General features: G+C 37.6%; 1 protein-coding gene across 1 annotated transcript in view; it reads left to right on the forward strand.

Moving 5' to 3' along the window:
- Window positions 1-25,132, forward strand: part of cdh13 (cadherin 13, H-cadherin (heart)) — a 394,183-nt gene that overhangs the window by 166,364 nt on the left and 202,687 nt on the right. Inside the window, exons 5-6 of the mRNA XM_075469363.1 lie at window positions 2,868-2,873; window positions 4,062-4,214. Of these exons, the coding sequence (XP_075325478.1) occupies window positions 2,868-2,873; window positions 4,062-4,214 (159 nt within the window). The remainder of the gene's footprint in view (window positions 1-2,867; window positions 2,874-4,061; window positions 4,215-25,132) is intronic.

Raw genomic sequence — 25,132 nt, forward strand, 5'->3', positions numbered from 1 at the left:
ATCCCCTCCTCACTCACTTACACCCCCCCCATCTTTCCATTAAAAAAATGCATGCTTTTTTCTTTCTTCTAGTCTCACTCTTCATCTACTGAAGTTTGATTTTGAGCTATGTGTGAATTTAACTGATGTTGCACCTCTGTTTGTCAGTTTTGCCACTCTCCAGATGTGCTGGCTGCCACTGTATCAATCAGAAGAGTCTATTTACTTGAATGTTAAATATACAATCTTTTCAACCTTTATAAAGAACAGTAACGAAGACTCACTTGTTCTAACAAAGGGGTCCTAACAGAGACAAAGTTTCCCATCCTGCTTTGTGGGTTATATTCTAGTTTTTTTTGTTCTGTGTTATCGCAGCCGGCCAGGCCATTGATGCACATTACTATCATTACACACATTACACATTACTACATGTGAGTTGCTGTTGTACAGTCCAGAGCAGACTGTATTTCCACTGCATAAACCACTTTCTTGGCTAAGAAGTCTCTCACATTGAGAAAGAGAGTCAACAGGGCTTCAAGTTAGCTTTTTGGTTTCAGACTCAGTGGGGTTACATGGCACTGAAAGGATCAGACAATTGGCTAAATTACAATAAGATTGAGTTATTAAGTGCATGTAGACACCTTAATCTGACAAGAAATTGGGTCGAATCGAGTTACTCGCGATCGGATTAAGACCCCGAGATAACTGGGTTGAAAGTCAAAATAAACGTGCTTGTTGACGGGTGAAGCACGTAGAGGGACGTACCTTCATCTTGCTCTTCATTCACCATTTTCTCCAATGCCCGAGTTTGGTGTTGAAGGGGTCAACAGGAAGTGACTCTATTAGCAATATTTGAAATGGGTACAGCGCCACCTATCGTATCGGGGTATGACATGCTTTGTGCCTCTGATCCGATTCATTCATCGCCTTATATCCAAGGATAATTACCCTTGCTCAACTCATTCTTATTGTAATTTAGCCAATTATCTGATCCTTTCAGTGCCATGTAACCCCACTGACTGAGATGCTGCTGCTCCAGTGGAATAAGCAGTGGCCAAATGGTTGTTTATTGCACTTTAGTAGCTCCTAACCCTCAAATTGTATATGGCTAATTCCTAAAGATCCAGAGAGTCGGCTTAAAGGGAAACTGCGGTATGTTCAACATTAAGCCTCTTTTCTGAGTCGTCTGCAATGTTTTAGAACCCCCCTCACCGCTTTTTTGATGTTTACTGCTGTCTCCGGTATTTGCCTAATTTTGATTCTTCTCAACCTGCTTCAGAACGGCAAGTCATGTGCATGTCCAGAAAGGTCCGTAAAAGCACCATAAACGTCCGTTTTCAAAATAATCAACTCACCGGAGTGGTTACTGGTGTGCACTGGTAATCCGTATCAAATTTCGTTGCGAAAAGTTGCTTCTGTCGTGTTTTATTTGACATTTTGTACTGGATGTTCGTTGATATTACTCCGCCACCGCTAAGAAAATAGTGCGAGCATGAATGAGCTGCCAAATAAAACACGACAGAAGCAACTTTTCGCAATGAAATTTGATATGGATTACCAGTGCACACCAGTAACCACTCCGGTGAGTTGTTGATTTTGAAAACGGACGTTTATTGTGCTTTCACGGACCTTTCTGGACATGCACATGACTTGCCGTTCTGAAGCAGGTTGAGAAGAATCAAAATTAGGCAAATACCGGAGACAGCAGTAAACATAAAAAAAAGCGGTGAGGGGGGTTCTAAAACATTGCAGACAACTCAGAAAAGAGGCTTAATGTTGAAAATACCGCAGTTTCCCTTTAAACATGTCAGTAGATCAACCACACTCTACTTGATATGAGAACTCCAGGTGACTTAACTCAGAAATGGAGATGCTTGAGGAAATGGAATAAATCCACAATCTAACAGGTAGTTAAAGGTGGGGTCTGTGATGTTTTCTGGAGCATTTTTTATCATATTGTCTGAAAACCTCCTCACGACCCCATTGCACCCACTAAAATAGAATGTTTGGAAAAAAAACAAAATCTTTTAGTCCATTGTAGAGGGTGTAGCAAGAGGAAATGTCTGTAATGATGAGAGTTACGTCTATTGTATTCTGACACGCCAATCAACCGTCAGCCCCCCTCCCCCCTGCACGTTCACAGACTTGTGACTCATTCATGTGTTTTGAAGGCGTGGTTTCGAGGGGTGGGCTGAAGGGAGAGGCAAGGTTGTGTGTTTTCAAAAATATAGCTTACAGGAACCGTTTTTCCAAGATCTCAGACCCCACCTTTAATGTTTCATAGTTGTTTATCATAACCTCAGCCACCATCCATGTTAGAGCTCCTGATCAAAGTCCTGTAGATTAGTCTTATCCTCTCCTCCTACACTCAAATGCACACTTTGTTGGTCGCTAATCCTGATCACTAAGAAAGATTTCTTTTTCAATGTAAAATTCTGCTAAAGGGTTAGATGGTACTTAAAATGTGACATAAAGGCTCCTGACCAAGTGTTAGCATGTGACTAGTTGGTAATTACAGTAACAGAAGAGGTCAGAAGCAAGATGTGGGCTTTATCCTTAAACTGCCTCATTCCACGTTTTTGCACACTTTTGACCTTATTTTTTACTCTAATCATTTGGGATTGCAAACAACACAAGCAGAGGGAATGAGCACAGGAGTGCATGGTATAGAGAAGGTGGGGATGATGAATGGAGAAGGGGATATGGAAGCTTTGCAGAAAAGCAGGGATGGACATATTTAGAAAGACTACCCAGCAGGGGAGCAAGGAGCCTAAAAGCAAGAGGGAGCACGGGGGAAGATGAAGCGGGACATTGAGATAAATGGTGGAGAGCTCTGGAGAGGCTCTAAGTGTTTGAGCTTTGTCTGGCATAGGCTTGTAACTTCGCAGTCTCATGTCCCATGCTCTTTCATGTGGAAAGCAGAAAGGCCTTCATTTTAGCTGCTGTCCCATTGAAGTGCACTCTCATTAAAGGCAACCTCATGGCTCTTCTCTGATCCTCAGGCGCTCCACAGTGGGGCCGTTTAAATCCTTGACTCACAGTCACAGTGCTGAGGTCACTGTGCAAAACCCTCGAGCATGTTTTTAGCTCCACCAAACAGTGGTACTTCCAAATGATGGAAACTTGATGAGCACGTTTAAGTGAGCTTTTTTAAATTGATGTGCAAACTTGAAAAAAAATAAATTAACTGAATAGTACCCACACTCTTCCATCCGAGTGCGACTATAAAAAAGAAAAAGAAAATCTGGCTAGTAAGGAAAAAATGTTCTTGCATACTTATATTTTTCCCTTATGAAGTACAAAGCCTTTGTAATAATACGTTTACGAACCATAATTTAGCAAAGTTGCTTTATTATTTAATCATTTTTTACTTCCTTGAACTCAAGATCTCTGTTTTTTGTTGCTGTTTCACCTCTGATGTGTGACTGACATGCTCTTTTTGTGTTTCCTTTTTCAACCATCCTACCCTGCCACTTGGATGCCTGTGGACTGTACTGGCTACGGCAGTCTCATGTGAGTGCATCTATCCACTAATTCCTTGAGTTAAACTGGTCCTGCCTGGGAGACTATAGTTATCAACTAACTTACTTAAAAGCTTCTCAAAATGTTCCTCCAGTGGAATAATATCTACAGAGAAAGTCTATACTACTCTATATTTCAATTATATAATTAAAGAAAAACTTTATATATATATATATATTCAGTTTTTTTCCCTTTTTTTTGAAAAATCATCTTTCTATATCTAGATAGAAATCCTGTCATGCAGGCAACTAATGCCTGGGGATTTGAAACTAACTGTCTTGTTTTACATTAGCCAAAAAAATAAAAAATACAAATGATGACATCAGAGTCTAGTCTGACATCAAAATTCAATTCATAGTTGTAAGGCTTTTGCATCATCACTCTAGGCACCGGAAGCTCTTTTTACTCAAATGTGTATAGATTTCCCAATTCTGTGCCTTAAATAAAGAAAACAGTTGAACTGGCGATTTTTTTTTTTTTTTTTTTTGTACTAGGAAACAGGCAGGTTTAAAATGAAAGGGGAAGACCTTATAGCTGTGCGTTTGTGTGTGTGTCTGCAGGTAATTTCACCAGAAAAGCCAGGGAACCATATCTTCCGACTGACAGGCCCCGGTGCTGACCAGGATCCCAAAGGTCTCTTCACCATTGACATAGACACAGGAGACGTGTCAGTCAGCCGCTCACTGGACCGGGAGGCCATTGACTCCTATCAGGTCAGCTTGTGTGTGCACCTGGTTGTTGTGTTGTGTACATTTTTCTGGTCTCCTCTCTGCCCATCTGGGTGCATTTTGTCTCACTGACTCTTTATCATATTTTGTCCCTGTTATCATAGAATTCCTATTTTTTTCACGGTTAATCTTCTTTTCAACTCAGTCAAGATATTCATAAGAATGTTTTGTTGAAGGAAAACTTACTTTAGGCCTACAGCTCATCATACTGACTTGTGAAAAAATGTATACTATCCGAAGATGTTGATTTCTTCCATGTTAAAATAATGCAAGTGGCTGTTTCAGCTGCCTGCTAGGTTTTGTTCCCTTGGGGTTGTCTGTCTTACAGAGGCATATCTTCTAAAAGAAAGATGGAGATGTTGGCGGAGAAAGTCTGCTTTTTAAGTCTGACAATTGACCTTTTCATGTTTTCTGAAATCAGATGTGAGGGAGGCTGTTCAGCTGGGTGCAAGCTGTTGATAAGCCAACTGGATTTTGTAAAACCTCTAAAATAAGTCAACCTGTAAATACCAAAAGATGTGAGAGTACAGCGAACAGGAGAGGAACGGATGGAAAGACTGGGATGAAGGAACACATAAGCACGTACTCAAATTTCTCATGTCTTCCCCTGCTCAGCTAAGTACATGGTTTGACATTGGCTTTCAGTTACTAATGCCTGATTTAGGTGGTTTAGAAGTATTTCTGACACTCAGTAACTGAGTTTACCTCAAAAAGAAATAAAACATAGAAAAGCCACAGCCAATGAAATATGTCACCATCCATCCCTCCATCCATTTTCTATACTCTCTTCATCAAATTTAGAGTCGTAGGGGGGCTGGAGCCTATCCCAGCTACTATATGTCAACCACAAAGTTAAATGTTAACTGTTGATCCTATAATGCATCTGGTATCTCTTACCATTTGTTGGGAACAGCTCGTAATCATTATCTTATAGCTAGGTAATGAAGATATCCAAGGCACTCTTCTTCTTAATTAAAAAGCTTTTAATAAACTGAGCTAGTTCATACTAGAACAGATAAAATTGCCAACATGTTTCGGCCTACAAAGGCCTTCATCAGGGCTTACAAACAAATTCAAAAATCACCAACCACTTCCCTATAATCATGTAAACGTAATGTTCAGGTGCGCGTCGTCAGGTCTCCAGACCTCTCCAGTCTGTGCTTGCGCAGGTACCCAAATCAAACATAGTGGACACATTACTACCCATATCACAGTATTCAAGAAATAAATACATCACACCAAACTCCCTAAAAAACAACCACCAGAAATACACACACAACACCAAATCAAAGAAACGCAATCATATCAATGCTATCGTTTAAACCCGGGTGTGACATGGCGTTTAAATTATAAATCCATCTGCTCTCTTTTTGGTTAAGAAGTCTTTGTCTATCCCCTCTTCTTGTGTTTATGGGGATGTGGTCAATGCCTATTGCAGTGAAAGTGGCAGTTCCGTTGGGATGTGCTTCTGTAAAGTGCTTTACAATGGCGTAATCGCAATTGCCACTTCTCACTGCATATTTGTGTTCCGCCACACGGTCCTTCAAGCGCCTTTTGGTGCGTCCGACATAAAAGGCATCGCAAAGAGAGCATCTCAGCATATAAATGACATGAGTAGTTTGGCAGTTTATAAAATGTCTAATATTAAAAACCTTGTGCGTATTAGGGTGCGTAAAAACAGTAGATTTCCTCGCAATGCCCACATTTATATGTGCCATTAGGCTTTTGCGGGATCCACGTTTTTGGTTGTTCCCTGGTGGATATGTGACTGCGCACTACTCTGTCACCTATTGTTGGGGCTTTTTTAAAAGAGAAAATCGGGGGTTCGTTAAAAATGTCCCTTAATGCTTCATCACATTGGAGAAGGCTCCAGTTTTTATGATGATCTTGCGGATGTCGTTGGCCTCTGTGCTATAGCGCGTTGCGAAAAACATTCTGTTGTTGTCGTTGCCTTTCTGTTTTCTTTGTAACAGTTCGCTTCGCTCCTGTGCTTGGGCTTTAGCAAGGGCTGTGTTCAGTACATTAGATGGATAACCCCGTTCTCTAAAGCGATCCAGCATCTCTTTGCTTTTCGTCTCAAAGTCGTCTTCCTTATCGCAAATTCTGCGCAGCCTTTGAAATTGTCCATAGGGGATGTTGTTAATTAAGGAAGGAGGGTGAAAACTTTTTGCATGTAATAGTGTGTTTTTGTGTGTCTCTTTTCTGTAGATAGAAGTATGTAGATGTCCATTCGTGTCTTTGGTGATTTCCAGATCTAGGAAGTTGATTTTCGTTTTGCTGTACTCCAAAGATAGTTTTATATTTGCGTTAGTGTTGTTCAGATAGTTATGAAAGCCTAACAGCTCCTCTTCGGTGCCATCCCATATCAGTATGACGTCATCAATATATCTTGACCACCAGGCTACCTTGTCTTTGTAGATATTGTTATGTCCAAATACAAAGTCCTCTTATAGCTCTCTCTCTATATATATATATATATATATATATATAGCTCTCTTATAGCTAGTCTCCAACAGTTTGACTAAACTACTGATGTGGGGTAAATATAATATTCCTTGCGTTTTCTTACCTATGTTATCCTGTGATTTTAGATTAAATAGAAATTCTTATTCGGTAGAACTTACAAACTCCAAGAAAACGAGTGGGGAAAAAAAAAACATTGTCTTACAGTTCACTTAATTTCTATACAAATTCTTAAAAGGTTAAAAAGAGTCAAACTAATAAGAACAAAATCATTCAACCAAAGTACAGTAATGCATACAACACTGCAATGCATTGTGATATACATGTATAACTTATATATATATATATATATATATACATATATATATATATATATATATATATACTCATAATGTATCTTTGTTAAATGTTATTGCCTGAATGTCTGGTTAAGCATTTCTCAACTGAATAGGATCATGAAGTCGAAAATTAGTTTGATATTTAAAAGCAAAATGACAAATTGAAGATGACTCATTGAGCTAACGAGGAGGACCATCTGCAAGTGTAACCCTGCATTATTAAATAAAAGCAATCTGCCTTTTTTTGCATACATGTTTTTATCTTCTTTCACAGTCCAAGTCATACAGCACATGTTAGGTAAACTGGTGATTTTGAATAAGCAGTATGTGTTATATCAACAGTAAGTCAACCCTGATGGACCAATAATCTGTTTTGGGTCTATGCCTCCCCTTACCTGGAGTCGGCTGTGACTCTTCACAGTATAAAAGCAGAATAGATGATGGGTGGATATATTATACAATCTCTTCTTTTGTCTCTCTTCACCAGGCTTAAGTGGCTTGTCAAATGAGAAGAAGTCAAAAGATGCTCACCATCCCATAAATCATTTTTTTACGTCCTGACAGAAACTGAGGAAGTCATTTTTAATTGCTTTTCTAAAGTATTTAACTTGTTAGCACTGTCCTCTGAGGCACTGGACTGACGTTGGTGTTCACAAGTAGAGCCTTCTGCATTTTGTGCTGTGTCTTGTTTACACAAACTGCTGCCATTGTTGAAAGTTGTACGGTGACTCTGACGAAAGACAAAGGTGAGGCCGAGGTTGATTGGTCTCCTGTGACTTTTAATTGGTGCCAATCGCCATCACTCTGCTGTGAACAGTCAGCCTCTTTACGAGACGTGCTTACGAGATTCTTAAAACAGTAAACAGGTCATAATTCTCCTGAATAAAAGTGATTACTTTTCTTTGTAACTTTGCTGAGCTGAAACTATTTCAACACTTACAATTACGCAATTGAGTGTAAGTTTTTTTCAAGCCACCCTGATTAAACTTCAAGTAAGATTTGAGTGCACCCATGCTTGGAATTGCATATAGGTTATATAAGTAGCATGTGTCTTGGGTTTGGGTCTGTCGGGGCTTTTAAGAAATTTATGTCATGCAGTGGCATCATGCTGGTCTTTCAGCAGTGCTCTTTAAAAGAGTTCTAACTGCATTCAATTATTTCAACAGCTTGTTGTTAATTGGAACCCTCTTTCAAGCATTTAATCTGCAATAATTTGTGACTTGTGGCAGAACAACGGTCGACACAGGTAGCCACACAGGCATACAGCCCTTCTAAGTAACTATTCATATCTAATGGTTTTCTTTACATGCTTACAGTATTGCGACAGCATAATGAAATTAAGTTTTTGAGTCTTTGACAGTTATGTTACAGGATAGTACTCTAAAATTAGCACTCTGAGATCATTAAGTTGATGTAAAGTGCTTTATAAATAAAATATATTATTATTATTATTAAAATCTGGAGAAGAAAACAGATTTTAAAAAGTGGACTGGGAAGAGGAGCACTGTATAAGGATCTGTGGACCATCCTATAAAGATTTTACAGATTGCTCAGTATGGAAATATGTAATAATAAACATGTAATGCCACAATGATTTAGGTGAATGGAGTCAGAAGAAAGCTTAAGAAATTAAACAAAATTTAAAGATGGAAAAAAACAGGAAAGCGTTTCATTTCCAGATGAAGCAGCTGCTCTCGGACAAGCCCAAGAGACTCAATATCAAAACTTTCCTTCTCAAAATCAATATGGATTTATATGAATTGCATCTTTATCCAGGCATAGCATACTGTGTATACAAATGTATCTGCAAGGTCTAAGGCAAGATGAGGGCGATTTATTCAAGGAGCTAACTGCAGTTAAAATGTCACTGAGTACATTACCTCTCCAGAAGAAGTTGATTCATCTTTGAATCCCATATCAACATTCACTTAGTTGTTTCCACTGTGCACATACTTCTGAACCAACATTAGCTTTTATCTTGTGATTTGTCTGTAGCCCCTACGGCATCTTGTTGTCTGAGAGACATTGCTTTTTTTTCTTTCATAAAAGGCACATAATAAAATATAGCAGCTATAGCCTACAGTCCACTGGTTTGACTCATTGAATGTTAATACCAAGAAAAGAGAAAAATATGTATATAGTTTTGACACTGATGAGAAAATTACATTTAGGTACCAAATGATTGGGGTGCTGCTTCGTGGTTAAGTATCGACATTTCAAAAAGTGCTAGAGATAACTTATTTAGATGTACTTAAGTATATATATTTCAATAGGACACTGACACGGTTTAGCAGAATGCTAAAGGACTAAAACTGTCTTTTTGGATTTTGGGTTGATTTCAATATGCTGCACTGAAAGAAAATGACTGAAAAGATGTGACCGCTGATGTGATTGCCTTTCCTTAAACAAACTGCAGAGTACAGATTTTGTTCAGCTGGAAAGATAAAAGTGAGTTTTAAGTTGGGTCAAAAACTTTGTTAAATTCATCATTGATTCATTGTTTCAACATCTTACAGCATGCACATGGCATAAAATGATACTTGGTCAACAAAAATAAATGATGGATTTTAGCTTGTGGAGGTTATCCTGCTTCCACGAAATCAACTCTTACGGTAATTTGCATTTGTAGTCTGGTCACCAAGAGACAGATTTAATTGAGAAATTATTTGCTGCATATTTGCATCCCTCAAAAAATTAAACCACTTTCTAATATTATTTCAAAATGAATTGCCCTCTAATCATTACTGATTGTTATTTCCATCCTGACTCTTGATGCCTGAAGGATAGCTTGCGTTTCAGTCTCTGTTGTACATGTGCTTATGCCTTTCTACACATCCCCTCATCACTTTTCTAGATAAGCCCCAATGATATTCTCGCTTTGCCTTTTCATATCAAAAGGACATAATGAGTTTGTGTCCATTCAAAACTCATAAAAAGGGTCTCTGCAAGGGTTTCTGATCAAATCCAGCTCATCATTGGTCTGATACTGTGTCCAGAATGAAGATTGTATCACTTTTATAGTGCCCAGTGGCCTTAAAATGCTGCCCTAGACATATTCATTAAGGATGTTCCCTTTCCCATTGTGCCTAATAGCCTGTGTAGGCAATGAAACACTCATGACACACTCAAAGGTAGAGTAAATTCACCATCACTCCAAAGGCATCGATAGGAAAAGTGAATTGAACAGACACAGTCCTTTTTAAAGTCAGATGTATCTGTTGATCTCTGATCAATATGTTCATATCAACATGGGTGTGTGCAACTGAACGTGAAAGGAGTTGATAAGGATGGAGTTAGAGAATCATCAGAAGACCGATGTTTTACTCGGGCATCTTTCAAGTCGTTGCTTTAGTTTTCTTTAAAGATATACTGAGCAGAATATTTATTCAAGAAACAACATTGAGACTTACAAAAGTAATCCTTTTCAAAAATGTCGTTTCACCCATGAGAAGCGTGAAGGTGTATTTATTGTCAGAAACACTGCTGTATTTTTCTGTTTTTCATTTTCTCATACATGGAATGTTTTTGGACTGCGACTCCTTTTTTTCCTCCAGACTTTCACATGAAATTAGTTATTCTTTTGTAGTTTGGAATGTAACCGTCATGAAACAAGAGGTAAATAGCGTTAATTTTCCACTCTGTTTATTGAGGTTTTAATAACAGGAATGAAGATAGTCCTTTCATCCGATAAATGGTGCAGTTTAAGGTCAACAATCAACAACATATTACATACACTTCGACATACTTAAAGAGAAAAATACAACAACAACAACAAAATAAACTGTATCCCTCTCCTCAAAGTGATCTGACATCTTGTGCTGTTAACGTAGAACAGAAAGGAATTCCAGGTGATCTCAGGCCCGCCAGAGTCAGTCTGATTTGTTTTCCTGCTTGAGAAAATAATGGACCTCCCTATTCCAGTTTGTACAAGTAGGTGGTGATGGAGATTTCCAGTTTAATTGCCTCCTAGCCAGCAGAGTGGTGAATATTATTAAGTCTAACATTTTATTGTTCTGCTAAAAAACATCTGACTACTTGTATAACTTTCTGCTACACCTCTGCTGTTCATCTAACACTCCATTGTTGACCAGGTGGAGGAGAGGCGATGCTTAAATGTTGTGTGTTTAAAATCCAAAAAAAAGTTGCTCTACGTAGCTTTAACTCGTGAGGCTGCTAGAGTCTCATGAGATTGTTTAATGATCACTACAAAATCCACCAGTCTCCAGACCTTTCAGTTGTGGCCAAGCCACAGTGGTTCAGATGAATCCGTGTCCTTCACTAATACTGCAGGTACAGACTGTTTTAGATTGTGATAGACTGATGGTTCATATGATTGCCCTCCATGTACAATGCCTGGCCAAAAAAATTGTAACACTGACACAAACATATGATGGTCTAACTGTCTTGTTAGTTAAACTCACCATACATAAAGAGAAATGATGCACTAATTTGTCACCTCTAAAAGAACTTCTTCAGGACAAACAAAGGGTAGTAATATGGATATACTATAGATAACATCTGTCTTTCATTAGTGTGCAGCTCATCTCATCCAGTGTTACGTCAGTCTCATGTCTGTGAAGCTGGCTTCAGTTCAATACAGACCTTCTGGTAATCTTCCGTTTAAGACTCAGCATACTGAATTAAGGATGTAAAGTTTTCTTTAAGTGACATTGTCAGTAGAATGGAGTACGATCAATGCTCTGTTGTAGAGACAGCCAAGGTGGTATTGGACATACTTTCTACTTTGTTCCACTACCTGCTTTCTTTCTTCTCCCTCTTGTACTGTATGATGATGATTGATTACTTCTACCAAAAAGTGTTGCGCTCACCCACAAGGTCATTGTGTACCAAAATGATATTGCCATTGGCTTTAAACAAATTAAGTATAAAACATTGATTGGCTTAGCATCTAAATGCAGCGGTCAGACTTTTGGAGTCTCCACTTGAAATGAAAAAGTATAAACTAAGCAAAACTTAGAAGAGTGTAACTGGAGAATAACATCAGGTACGGTTTAGCTGACAACAGATTGAAAGTAGGATTTCTAAGTAGGCTAACCACAGAGCCAGTGAAGGCGAACAGACCTCTGACAAAGTAAAACATTTGCTGTGGATGAAGAAACACACACAGTGATCAGCCGGGCCACATGTTCACAAAGATTTAATGTCAAACATTATTTTCTTATTAAGCTCAATTACTGTGAGAATGAGTGTTAATGAGATGGAAAACAGAGAGGGAGTGAGAAAGGTTTTGGTTATCGCTGTGGTTTTGACAAACTTGGTTTGGATTGAGAGTGCTGAGGAAGAACTCTAATTGGCTTAGGACAGAGGAGGGATTGAATGTGAAGTGATAAATAACAGTCTTGTTTACACAAGTAGAGGGATGACCCTCCGTAATAGAGGTCATTACAACAATAACTGTGGTTAGTCATTTGTGCGTGCTTACCTTGGTGATGCTGAAATTTGAGGTAGATAAGAAAGCATACAGAAACATGCTGTGCAGTGGACAAGTATCTGTATTTGTTTGTGAGTTCCACTTACTGGAACAGACTAAAAACTCAGTTCTAATCGATAAAACCCAGCCTAAACTTTGATTCAGATTCAAGGCAGATTCATTATGAAATCTGTATTTGTCACAATAAATGTTAGTGTTGTAAAACAAAACACCTTAAAATTTGGTTACTCTTTTGCTTGTGTGCTTCCAAGCCCAGTGTTGCAGCCTGGACCTTGGAAGGATCTTTCCTTTGATAATCCTTTCACGGCAGATCTAAAAGGCACCAGATTCTGCTCCCTATATTCTATCCATCAAGCCACTGTATGGTGACAAAGGAAGGGCTCACAAAAAAAAGATAAATAAAAAAAAAAAAACTAGAAGAAGCCATCTCAACTCTTGAAAGGCAGAGCTATGAATTGAGTGCTGTTTTGAAATTAAAATGTTTTGATATCTCAGCTTTCAAAAAGTTTACAGTGCTGTCTTATGAAAGCAGATTTGTTTGGCTGCCAACATATGAAGTTTGTTTTTCTTTTTTATTTCTTCTTAACCTATATTTAGCTTTTTCTGTAGACTTCAAATAGTGGCATTCTTTGACAGATCGCTCCTATAGAAATGACTCTGGTTGCATCCTCTGACTTTTATCATTTTATGTCAGCTTTCAAGGATAGATGTGGTGCCTGCAATACTGATAGATGGATAATATTGGTCAATATACAGAATTTACTAATTGTATATTGCATATCAGCTAAAGATTTTTGACAATTACATTTTTTCAAACAAACAGTATGTGAATTGTATATGCATTAATCATGTTTTTGCATTCCAGGCTTTTATACTAAGCTTTTACACAATTTAAATGACCCATGCAAATCATGCTGTTTAGCCATTGGAATGATAATCATCTCACCAAAAATTAGTTTCTCAGTGTTGCTGTTCATACAGTTTGAAGTTTGAAAAAAGGAAATGTGAATAGTCTTCTTGTTTTCTCATTAGACCCTAAAGTTCCTCACATTCATTTATCCATAGCTAGCAGTTCCCCCTGTTTGCTCTGCTTGGCAACACATCCATTCTAATGAAAATCAGATCATATCTACTAATCCCCTCTTTAGACACAAAACACATACGGTACAAAGTTGCTTGTTAAAGCAATTCAGGGCAGTTTCTCTTGGATATATATTACATTTTCAATCAGTGCGAGCAGTAAATTACCTCAGGCTTTTCATTTTTGCAGACACACTGAACACATAATTCCCACAGAAGTTTAATTTTGTGACTTTGCAGAATTTTATCCTTGTACCCTAAAGCTTAAGGTTTAGCTCTCACAGATGTCTACATGGTTTTGTTGCTCAATCAAATTTTACAGTCACTGCTCCCTTTTATATTTTATTTAAAGAGTAGCTTCTTCGCCGTGGCTGTTTTCTTTTGATAAGTTTTCAGAGCGATTTAAGGGGATATCATATTGTGAAGGTTTAAGAATAGTGACCAAATGAAGACCCAAACTTGTGACCCCGGAACCATGTGCTTGCTTGCTTACTCCCACATGTAAATATTGGTCTTTATGTTAATCACATTTGAGACTGAAACTACACCACACAAGATCACATGGTACTGTTGTAGTAGGGAACACTGTGCTCTGGTTTCTTCCCACTGTCAGAATATATGTATATCAGGTTAACTGGTGATTGTAAATTGGCTAAAGTTATGAGTGTGCACGCTTGTGTATCTCTCGGTATTACTCCAGTGATAGACTACTGTCAAACTGTCCAGGTCATACCTGGCACCTGGGGGATCTAATGTCAGCTGGAATGGGTTCCAATCACCCCAAAAATGATTTTTAAGAGAACAGATAATAGAGAAGATTGCATTACAAAAGTAGAGACACGGTCCCTCAAGTTGCCAGGACAAAAACGGTTGAGACAAAAACAACATGTTAATTGAGCATTTCATATCATCCACTCCATTCTCATATAAATGGACATCTACGAGAGGTAGGCTGGATAGAGTCATAATGTTAGGTTCAAGATGTCTTGGCTGCACTATCCAGGCTTCACTCCCTTTCTTTACGTGTCATTTTACTTGGAGTCACATTTGTTTGCTAAATAGTGGGATATCACTAGTGTAATTCTTGTTTGGAGTGTTATCACCTTCATTTGGATCTGTTGTGGTCACCATATGCTAAGTGCTTTGCATCATTCTGATCACAAGAAACATAGTTTTCCAATGGTATATCACACATGCAACCATACATGCAGCACTATAACCAAACAGAGATTTTTTGTAGAAATGTATGAGAATTTAATGACCTAAAAGCTTCAGTGTAAGTGTCTTTATCAGTAAAAGTGCACTGATACTGAGCTCTGAAATATCATTATCATACCTTTCATTTATGCTCTTTTTCTCCTCTCATATCTAGAACCTAGACAATAACCTACAAATGTATATAATTATAGTATTGATAAACCAACTTCAGGGGATGCCAAGCAACTGGCACGACTGCACAGTTTTTTGTTTGTTTGTTTTTTTCATGATTCAATGTGCATGCACTGAATATTAAGTAAATGCTTAACTGAAACATTAATATTCAGTTTTGATGTTGGGCATTACGCAGCAAAGTCTGCTTGCTGGAGACTGGATATATCACAGCAACAATCTCCCATCTGTCACTGGTATAGTGTTGCTATACCAGGGGCTTCAGTACAGATGATAAATCATTCTGCAATACAAGGCGAGTCTGAAACTGTTCATGTCTGAATAATCTCATAGTTCAGGTCACTAAATGTATTTTACAGATTTTATAGAAAGATTAGTTGACCTGCTGATGTCCTATTTATGTTGCTTAGCTGACAACTGATCTGCATATGTAGCAAAAAAAAAACGAGATCTGATCACAGTGGTCACTCAGGAAGCATATGGGGACACAGTGTAATACCAGGTATGAACCTAGGTACATCGAGCTGCGCACTGGTGATCCACGCACCCAAAATACATGTAAAGCCAAATGTGAACAAGGCAGGTAACAATGTGCTACACATAAACCAATCAGATCCTCAACCTTTAATAATCTTATGAGTGTATTCCTAAACCGAGTAACTAAGAAGACATGATTAATGTGTGTTTCAGTGAAGAAGTACAACAAATATGTATTCTTGCTTGTCTTTATGTATATCTTTATAGAGATCCTTCTGCTTTAATATGCCATTTTTATGCCACAGGCTTTACTCCTACCTTAAATTATATCACTGCAGTTAAAAGGAAAAGAGCTGGAGAAGACCAAGAAAGACCAATACATGATTTTGATATAATGTGACTGAAAGATAAAAAGAACGATATTCAACATATAAAACAAGGCAGAACATATTGCATGTTCTGTATTATGAACCAGCAGATGCATACACTGCTGTTTTACTGCATATACCAATACCTTCCTCATTTACAGAAGGGATATCCTTATGAGCTCGGGGCTTGAGACAGTTGAAGCCTGTTGTCCAAATCCCACTCCTGTTTTCTGCTTGGATGGACTGTAATTTCCTGGGCTTTGGGGAGCAGGATATGCTGCCCTGCACACAGGAAAACAGACCTGATGTGCACTTAGTTCCTATATGTGGGCAAGAGATAAAGGCGCACACACAGACATTGATTTACACACCATCACTGCCACTACCACCTACTCTCTGAGCAAACAAACCTCCAGCTGCCATAATAGCTCCGACCAATAAGAAATAAATTAAATGCTTTCAAGCCATGGGGTCACACATCATTGCACTTCATTGATAATGCCTATGGTCTGTAATTTGTTATCACACGCACAAAACTAGTCAAGTCAACTATGTTTGCAATGTATTCTTCTTATGCAAGTCATAAAAAAAGCGTCCATTTTGCATTTGTTGTTTGACTTTGAGAATGAATTATTGTTTTATATGTGTTTTGTATAACTGTTTTTCAACATGCTGCTTCAAATCTGAGCAAACTTCAAAGAGAGTCTCTCAAAGTTTTTTCCTTTTTCTAAAACCTTCCTTTAGGTCAGGATCATTCACCTCGAAGAACTGAGGGTCTATCTTGCTGTCCTCTCAGAAACTTCTTTAAACCACATCAGACATACTGCTGCGTCCCTACTCTGAGATAACCTGATTAAAAAGCGAGCGCCCCGTGGCTGAGCCTTAGGCATTACTGCTGCTAATTCAGCCTGTCTGCCGCCGGCTGAGGCACATGGCACAACCCCCTAACGAACCCAGTCTTCGTACAAGGTCAGCTTAACGTTCAGCTGTTGAGACTGAAAACAGAAACTCTCAGAAGTTTATTAAATTTGTTATGAGTGAGGTACAAATGTGTATGCAGGAGTCATTGCTTAGAATTAAATGATTTAAGTAATTTAAGTTGTAGGCATAGTTTCTTTATAGATTATTTTCTTGAACTGGCAAAATTAACGAATAAAAAGGTTTATAATCTAAAAAACTTGACAGATAGACATTTGGAAACTTTTGACATATTTGATATATATATATGCTGCACATACTAAAACTACAACATGAATGAAAATGAAATTAATCTAAAAGTAGATGTTGTAAAATGTTTTCTTTACATGTCCGCATTTTAAAATTGTAAGAACACAATTCTAACTATAACATCTCACATGCACCATTGGCAGATATAACTGGACAACATTGTAGACTGTAATAAGGAAAGAATCCAGGATGATCCAAATGATTTCATACACGCATATGCACTGGCCTTGATTGAGCTGGGTCCAGCCTCAGGGCATATCTGCTCAGATCATAAATAGTTTAAAACGCACTGATTCTGCATTTAGTTATTTCTACATTGAATTTAACTCATTTAACAGTTATTAAATTATCTAGTTACACAAAAAAGATACTACATATATTTAATACTCAACAGGAACAGATAAAATAGTAAGGGTGATAGCTAAAGTATGCCAGAAAAAAGGTGAAATAAATGCACTATGTAAACGTGTTTTCTGTATAATCACTTAATGTCCATGAGTTTATGATACTTTTGCCATCTGTAAGGACAGAATATAAGACATTAAAAGGAGGAAAGCTAAGCCTAGTTTTCCACCAGTAGGGTTAGACGGGAGGATGGAGCCTTTGTGACACTTACAGCGCCTTTCAGAAGTCAGAAGCAGGATTATTTTTATCCAGCAAGATGGCCAGCTGAATAAAAGATCTTTTCTATCATTTTCTGTCCCCTCTTTACTTTCAACTCCCCCCTCGTTTTCACCTTCCGTCGCTCACTCAATCTTTCTCCCTCCAAACACCATCTCTTTATGTCTTCTCTGATCTGCTGTCACGCTTCTTTTATTTTTTGATGTAATGTGAAACATTTCAGATCAGGGACTTTGGGCTTGGAGATGATAAAAAGAAATCTACACTAACAACAATTAATTATTTATTAATTATCATATATATTAAATGCACAAAAAAAGCTGTTTTTTATTTAATTCTATTCTATTTTTAAATTACCAGGGTAGTTAGACTCCAACACCAAGGGGATTGTTGTTTTATTTATATATTTACATATCACACAAGCACTTTTGGAATAACTTTGACTGAGTAAGCCAGATTTCCATTACACTTAAAGAAGAAGAAAAAAAAAATTAAATACAAGAACTGGGTTAAAAAAAGTTAAAGTTAAAAAAAAAAAAAGTTTGACCTGCAGCTGTGTATTCAAACTCAAAATTAGCATTCTCAAAATAAATTCTGCTTAGGTATGGGCAGGCAAAAGCAGCCTATTAAAACATATAAATTGTTAAATGTAATGGAAACGATACACTGTCTCATATCTCACCAAGAAAGGGAGCAGAGCCACATAGATTATAGCAAATATGCATTAGCTTGAAGATTTGTGGCATATCTATGTATTCCTCAGTCTATGTAAACTGATATGGTAGTTTGCAAATAGCTGAAACCAAACTCCTACACCTGTGTAGGTGGAAATTTGAGAGCAGCAGGTTAACTCTTATGGACTTTGAGACTGATGCATTTACTGATGCAATCAAGAGATGGATATGTATGGAACAGGTTGCACAGTGCAGTGTTTGTCACTATAGTTTTGAACTCACCCCAACTTTCATGGCATAATTCACCTCATACCAGGCAGAGAAAAGTTCTCAACATGTCCAAATACAGACAAGGCTATTTGATTTGAATAATAATTCACTTTCAACTTAGTTAAAGGTTCAGTAACTCGGAGACAAAACGTTGTGAAACAGAGCCACCTGGTATCTTTTTTGCCCTTAACTGAAGCAGATGATGAATAGCTTCTGTCTGAAGAATTTGTAGAAAATTCTAAGCCAGTCCATCTGATTATGGATATCATAAGGATCACCCCCTCGGTACCAAGTCACTGCCAAAAATGTGGAAATGCAACAATGCATCTTTTTCTATAGAAATGGTAATAACAAAAACATTGTTTTGTTAAATTAAAGATTAAGGATAATACACAGAAAGGTTCCGCAAGTGCTGGAGCAGTATTTGTGTTACTGCAATTTGAGAGCAGGCATCTGTTAACAACAGATTCACAATAAGCAAGATGCTGCTCATAATGTTGGTAGTGATGTACTTACATGTATTTTTGTTAGAACATTAAATCTTCACCTTTTTTCGCTGGGTTTTGAAGTTAGATTACAGTCCTTTGATTGATATTTGTCCATTGCAATAGAGTAGTTTTAGAGTATTATGAAACTTCATTAGTATTGTTACTGAAGCGATGACACATTTTTATTATTGTTAGAATATTATTTTAGTTTTTCACCTAAAAGACATTTCTGGACCAGTGTTGGACCAGAAGGATAAAGTAACCCTGACATTTCTATTGCTCATTTCTGGCATGACTGAAATTGTCTCATGAATGCTCTGATCTTGTCTAAGGTTTATTGAAGGAGTTTTCTATTACTTGTTTGGCTTTGATGCCATGAACTTGTGATTTCACCTTACAGAAAAAATAACCCCTTCAGCAATAAAGTCACATCCGTTCCCAGCAGTTCTCACAGAAACTCTTAAATAAATAGTGTGAGCGTGAAACCGCCTTGGCATCTGTTCTTCCGTCATGAGAGCCCACTTTCACTGCTTAACTTTACTGGTATAGAATTATTACAGAAGTTTTTGAAGCTAGATACAGCAGATGTGTTCAGGATTAACAGCCTTCTCTCCCAGTGGGTGTTTGTAAGCGGAGCTGATTAAAGAAATTGGAGAAAAAAGTGAGAGCCTATTCTGGAAGTGAGGCAAAAAGTGTCACTCCGTTTTGTTACCTTACTTTTCCAGGAAGCTGTACAGAAATTGAAAAAAAAAGACTCAGGCATTTCTTAAGTATACCAAGTTAAGTTATTTGAACTATCTCATAAAACCAAAATCTTAATCGTTAAACCATGACTGTCTGAATTTGCAGTCATAAATAAGACCAGCAAAATACTGTAAAAGCGAAATAAAGTAAAATCAGTCTCATTAAATAAACTAAACAATACATTAAACTATTCATTCTTAAATAATTCATTTAAGAACCACCTCTTCACTATGACATGAACAGATAACATTGTTGAGGGGTTTTAGAGTTCAAATATAACCCAATGAAATACTACCCAATAACCTAGAAAGAAAAAGATTGCATTGACAAAGTAGATCAGATTGATTAAAGTTAAGCAATCCCAAACAAAGCTGTGTACGCTGAGGCAATGCGATGCCTGGTTCATGTATCCAGTTGCCGCAGAGCCAGGCGATGTTGTGCTTCTAATGTTAATGGTGTATGACTTATATTCATTTGTTCTGCTTGCATATTTAGCACTTGGTGCTAACTTGCATTGTTGCTCTGCTGCATGCAACGTTGAATAATGGTGTGAAATGAAAACTGGAAAGAATTTCTATTCGATGAAACAAACTGACAGGTTTACATTATTAATTGATTCATAACTACTACAAAAAACAATGAGTGGACTGTTAAATCAGTCCTTTCCCATTTATTGTGTGAATAGATAGATCATGATCATTGTGTGTATCATGATCAATCTCCTTCATGTAAGAGACAACTCATAGGTACTTCAGACGGCTCCACTTTGAGGAAAAGTTAGACAAAAGGCAACAGATTAATTGAGATGGAAGACGAAAAAAGGTTTTCAGACATATGAAGTGTATGTAGGAAGGGTCTGCATGTGCGTTAAACAAAATAAGAAAATAAGAAAAAAAGTGTGCATGTTAAATTACTCAATTCAACAAACTCCTTTGTGAAGTTACTTCTGGTAACTTTAACTTTCCATTGTTTCCACCATTATTAGTCTGTCAAAGGTTTCCAGATCAGATCATTGTGGTGCTACTGCCCCCATATATATGTTCCACAGGTTATAGATATTTTTCATTATGTTTGAGGTACACAATAAAGCATTTCAGCAAGATTACCAGATTATGCCCACCTTTCCTGTATCCAAGTGAAGTTTTAGAAAAGTTTGATCGAGAGAGATCTCATCTCTTGAGGTGAGCTGAACTGTGTTAGACTAGGTTACACTGGTTGAAACACAGCCTGCTGATAAAGGCCGAGCCACAGGAGTGTTTGGGTTGCTGGGCACATTTCACCTTGAAGCAGGCAGTTTCATTGGGATCTAAAGAAAACGCCAGGAAGGTAAAGCGCCTTTGAATTCACCTCTCCAGCAAAGGGAGGGCTGCTTGAATGGCTCAGGAGGAGATGGATTCTCAGTGAATGTGAAATGAGGCAATGGCAGTGGAAGGCAACAAAGACACTTCCATATGCATGACTTGGTCCTTTTCACCATTCTCCTTTTCACTCTGCCTATTCTTGTCTCTGTTTAAGACTGTGATAAAACCGCCACAGCCCAGGTGTCCTTTTTTTTTTCTACTTCTGCTGCAATAAGCCAAGCTCTCAATTGACTTTGGCTTTAACTCACAACTCCCTGATATATCCCTCTTCTTTTATCAACTGAGCTTCTCACATGGGCACAGAGGACTTTCAAGACTCGGTACTGTGAGTTATTTCTGGATACTGAGAAAACAAAGAGAGGGAGGATGACAGCAAAAGAAGACTATTTGTTTTAACTGTAAATGTTAACTGAAGCCAGGCACGAAAGTAATTCTTAAACAATTTAGTTACAGGTATATATTTTACTTACTAATTTTGTCCGAATACAGGGACGTCTGGGTTTCTCTGCTTAAGCTGCAGCCCCTGCGACCCGACCCCCGGAGAAGCGGAAGATGATGGATGGATGGATGGATTTTGTCCGAATATGATGTATCATATAGTGTTTTTCTGATTATTTTCAATAATCATTATTTAATTATTTTTTTTTTACAAATTATTTTTCTGAATTATCTCAGTACTAATGATTACTAGCCACAGTCCTCTTACACCATGGTTTTGATATTGTGTTTGAGGTCTGATCCTCCAAAGTTAAATCCCATGTGTACATTTAAACTGATGATCAAGCCCATTCGTAGCAACAGTAGAAGGTACTCGTAACATAATAGTCACTTGAAATAAATTAACCGAGGTGTGTTCTTGAAAAGAAAAAAAAAAAAGACCAAAAAAAAATTGATAAGATAAATCTGCCTTTCATTTAAAAAAAAAGGGTTGGCCTCATTTTAAAGCAAGTTGAGACCTCTCCCCTACTGACTATTGTGTCTCACTGTGACAAAGATCTCCGCTTTAGGAAAAAAAACAGCCTTGCAGAAGTTACAACGAGGACAGTAAAATGAAGGACAGAGAAACTTGCAAGAGAGAAACCAAAGACTTGACTTGTTAGACTACAAAAGATGTGACACAGACACAGATTTCAAACCTTATGGTAAGAAAACATGTACAAGAACAAGCTAAGAAACAATTATGACAGCCTCTGATATAGCATGTGCAGGGCAATCTTCTCCAATTCTCCCTGCCCTTAATAAATAATTCCTCCCTCCAAATTAAATCACTGTCCTTTTTTCACACACATAGCTAATTTTCACCCAGAGAAATGATTTTGCTATGAGCCGTGACATAGGCAAAATAGCCTCCTCATTTTGCAAACAGAAAAGTGATGAGCCGTTTGAGGAATGCAATCCCTGGGGTCGTACTAAAACTGCCCACTTAGCTACACAGACGCTGCCTGTGTCGTGATGATTGTTTACTCTTTGGTAAAGTAATACATCCTTTTTTCTTTTTCTTTGCATATGTACGCAGACAAACCCAATGATGTAGATGAATAAATCCAAGCATATTGTACATCTAATCAAATATGAAAAATAAATGTAAAATATCAAACATATTTCAACTTTTACCTCCACTGTTCTTTTGGAGTTTGTAGTCCTGTGGATTAAGGGTCTGTGGGAGTGGTATGAACAATATATATTCAGTAAGTTCTACATGCTAAATGCTAATCCTGGTTGGGTGTTTGAAAATTCTATTCCCAATAAACCAATATTCTAATAAGCATCATTTCATCAATCATGGAAGGTATGCTTTGTTATTCATGATTTTTATCTTCATAACTTTCGTCTTTCGTGTTCACGCAAGATTTATATGCACATTTCAAAGAACTCAGATAGGAGACGAATGAGACATAGGTCATTTTTTGTACAAACACTGTACTGTGGAGTCCAAAAACAGCTATTAGCAGAGACATAGGACCAAGTACAGTACAGCACAGTAACAATGCCACAGTGAAAGTGGAGAAAATATAGGCTGCATTTGCCAAATACTTCATGAATAATGCCAATCCATCATAAACTTCACTTACAATTTAGGTATACGTAAGTCACAGTTTCAGTCATGTCAGAGTAATTTATTTATATTCAAATATTGATTCACTATTTTTTTTTAACATAAAGGTCCCCGACCTGACTTCTCAGCAAATACACTTTTGTACCATACTGTATATTTTTAGCCTAATCTTTTTGCTGTTTGCCATTAAAAAAGATTTATATAATCTTGTGACTAAATCATTAGCATTCAGTTTAGTTTAGTTTTGTTCATTTAACCCATTTGTTACAATCTGCACGTGATACACCACCTATCCTGTTTAATTGACTTTTTCTAGTTCTAATTTCTGAAAGTTTGGTACTTTTTTTCTTTTTCTTTTAGCCATGCAACTGATTTTTGTTTCATCGTCTCATTACATCTCAGACAGTCTGAGAGGAAAACCTAGACCTTGAACGAATTTGATTGTATGTGTGTGCAGAAGTGTGAAGAAATTGGAAAATGTTTTACAATACAGATCCTTGAATGGGCAGTTTAGCCATACTGTGTTCATTGTAGTACATTTGATCGTGAGTGAGAGCCATTCAGTGCACAGGATGAAAATACACATTGGGTTGAGAATATCATTGGCTGAGTCAGCAGTTCTGCAAGTAGGGGTAGACTGAATGGGAAATGCTTTCTCTCATTAAAAGCTTCCCTTGGTATATTCTTGGGGCAGAATGAGGGTTAGGATAAGTTGATGTATGAAGCCATTAGGTTTCTTACATCTAAAATACTTTGTGCAGCTGCATGTGTGTCATTACAGCCATTAGAATGTATGCTTCAGGCCCCATGGTGATGGAGAGATAGTGGGAGATAGTAAGGATGTTCTGTGTGATAGAGAGGCTGTGTGATGCTATGCATGACTGATAGGAAGAGAAAACTGCTAATATGGTGCTTGATGTTGAAGAGAAAAAACTTTCTATGTTTGAAGAAATTATAATATTTCTGTTGCGTTTGTTTTGTTGTTATATTTGTCATCTTTATCAGATTAAAGCTGTTGACTTTATGGGTGCAGCCATCTTCAGATTAGGTTTACTTAAGCTACATTCTTATTTTATTCAGAAAACTATCCCAAATCCTAAGAAGTGTATCAGTAATTGCATTAAAAAATGCCACGTATATAGCTAGCTCTTACAAATCAATGCCACATCTTTCCTCATACATTGATTTGTAAAACCCAGAATGCAAAAGAGAATGTTACAGAGAAAAGATTTCATATTAAGCAAGATAGAGGTATAACTGTCTTAAAGGGACACTATGTAATTTCTTCCCCATCTAGTGGTGCAATTTTATTTTGCAAAGTTGAATGAATTTGCTCTCTAGCGCCTCACGTTTTCAAATGTGCGCTGCAACTTCTTGAACTACGGCAAGCGGAATGTGTCAAGATTCAAGAAGCTATAGCTTCAGACTCAAGGTCCATACAAACAAAAAGAAATCAAGACACACAGTACAAAGGATTATATAACACACATACAACAACACTATAAATACAGATGACAGATAACATGTCAGATAACATAACATCTCCTTTGGTGTGCAAGCAATGCAATTAGTCATATTCCGGGAGTTACCGGAAGTGACGTCGACGCAGCCTTAGCATTAGCCTGCGTTAGCAATAGGAGCATTAGCAGCGGTAAATAGGGCTCGGGCACACGCGTTGCATTCTGGGATATGGTCGCCATATTGGAGGCACAATCTCGTAAACAAACCCAAGGCAAGACGGAGATCAAGGACCAAATAGTGAGAGAAAAGTGAGAGAAAAGCATGTTGAAATCGAAGAAAGGATGTGGGATATACCGGGATACATTACAGAAGGAAGCCAGAGATCGGTACATACAGAAGATTGGCGTTATAAACGGACTGGACCCTTATGAAAT

Source organism: Odontesthes bonariensis, chromosome 7 (assembly GCF_027942865.1).
Source record: "Odontesthes bonariensis isolate fOdoBon6 chromosome 7, fOdoBon6.hap1, whole genome shotgun sequence".
NCBI classification, from domain to species: Eukaryota; Metazoa; Chordata; class Actinopteri; order Atheriniformes; family Atherinopsidae; genus Odontesthes; species Odontesthes bonariensis.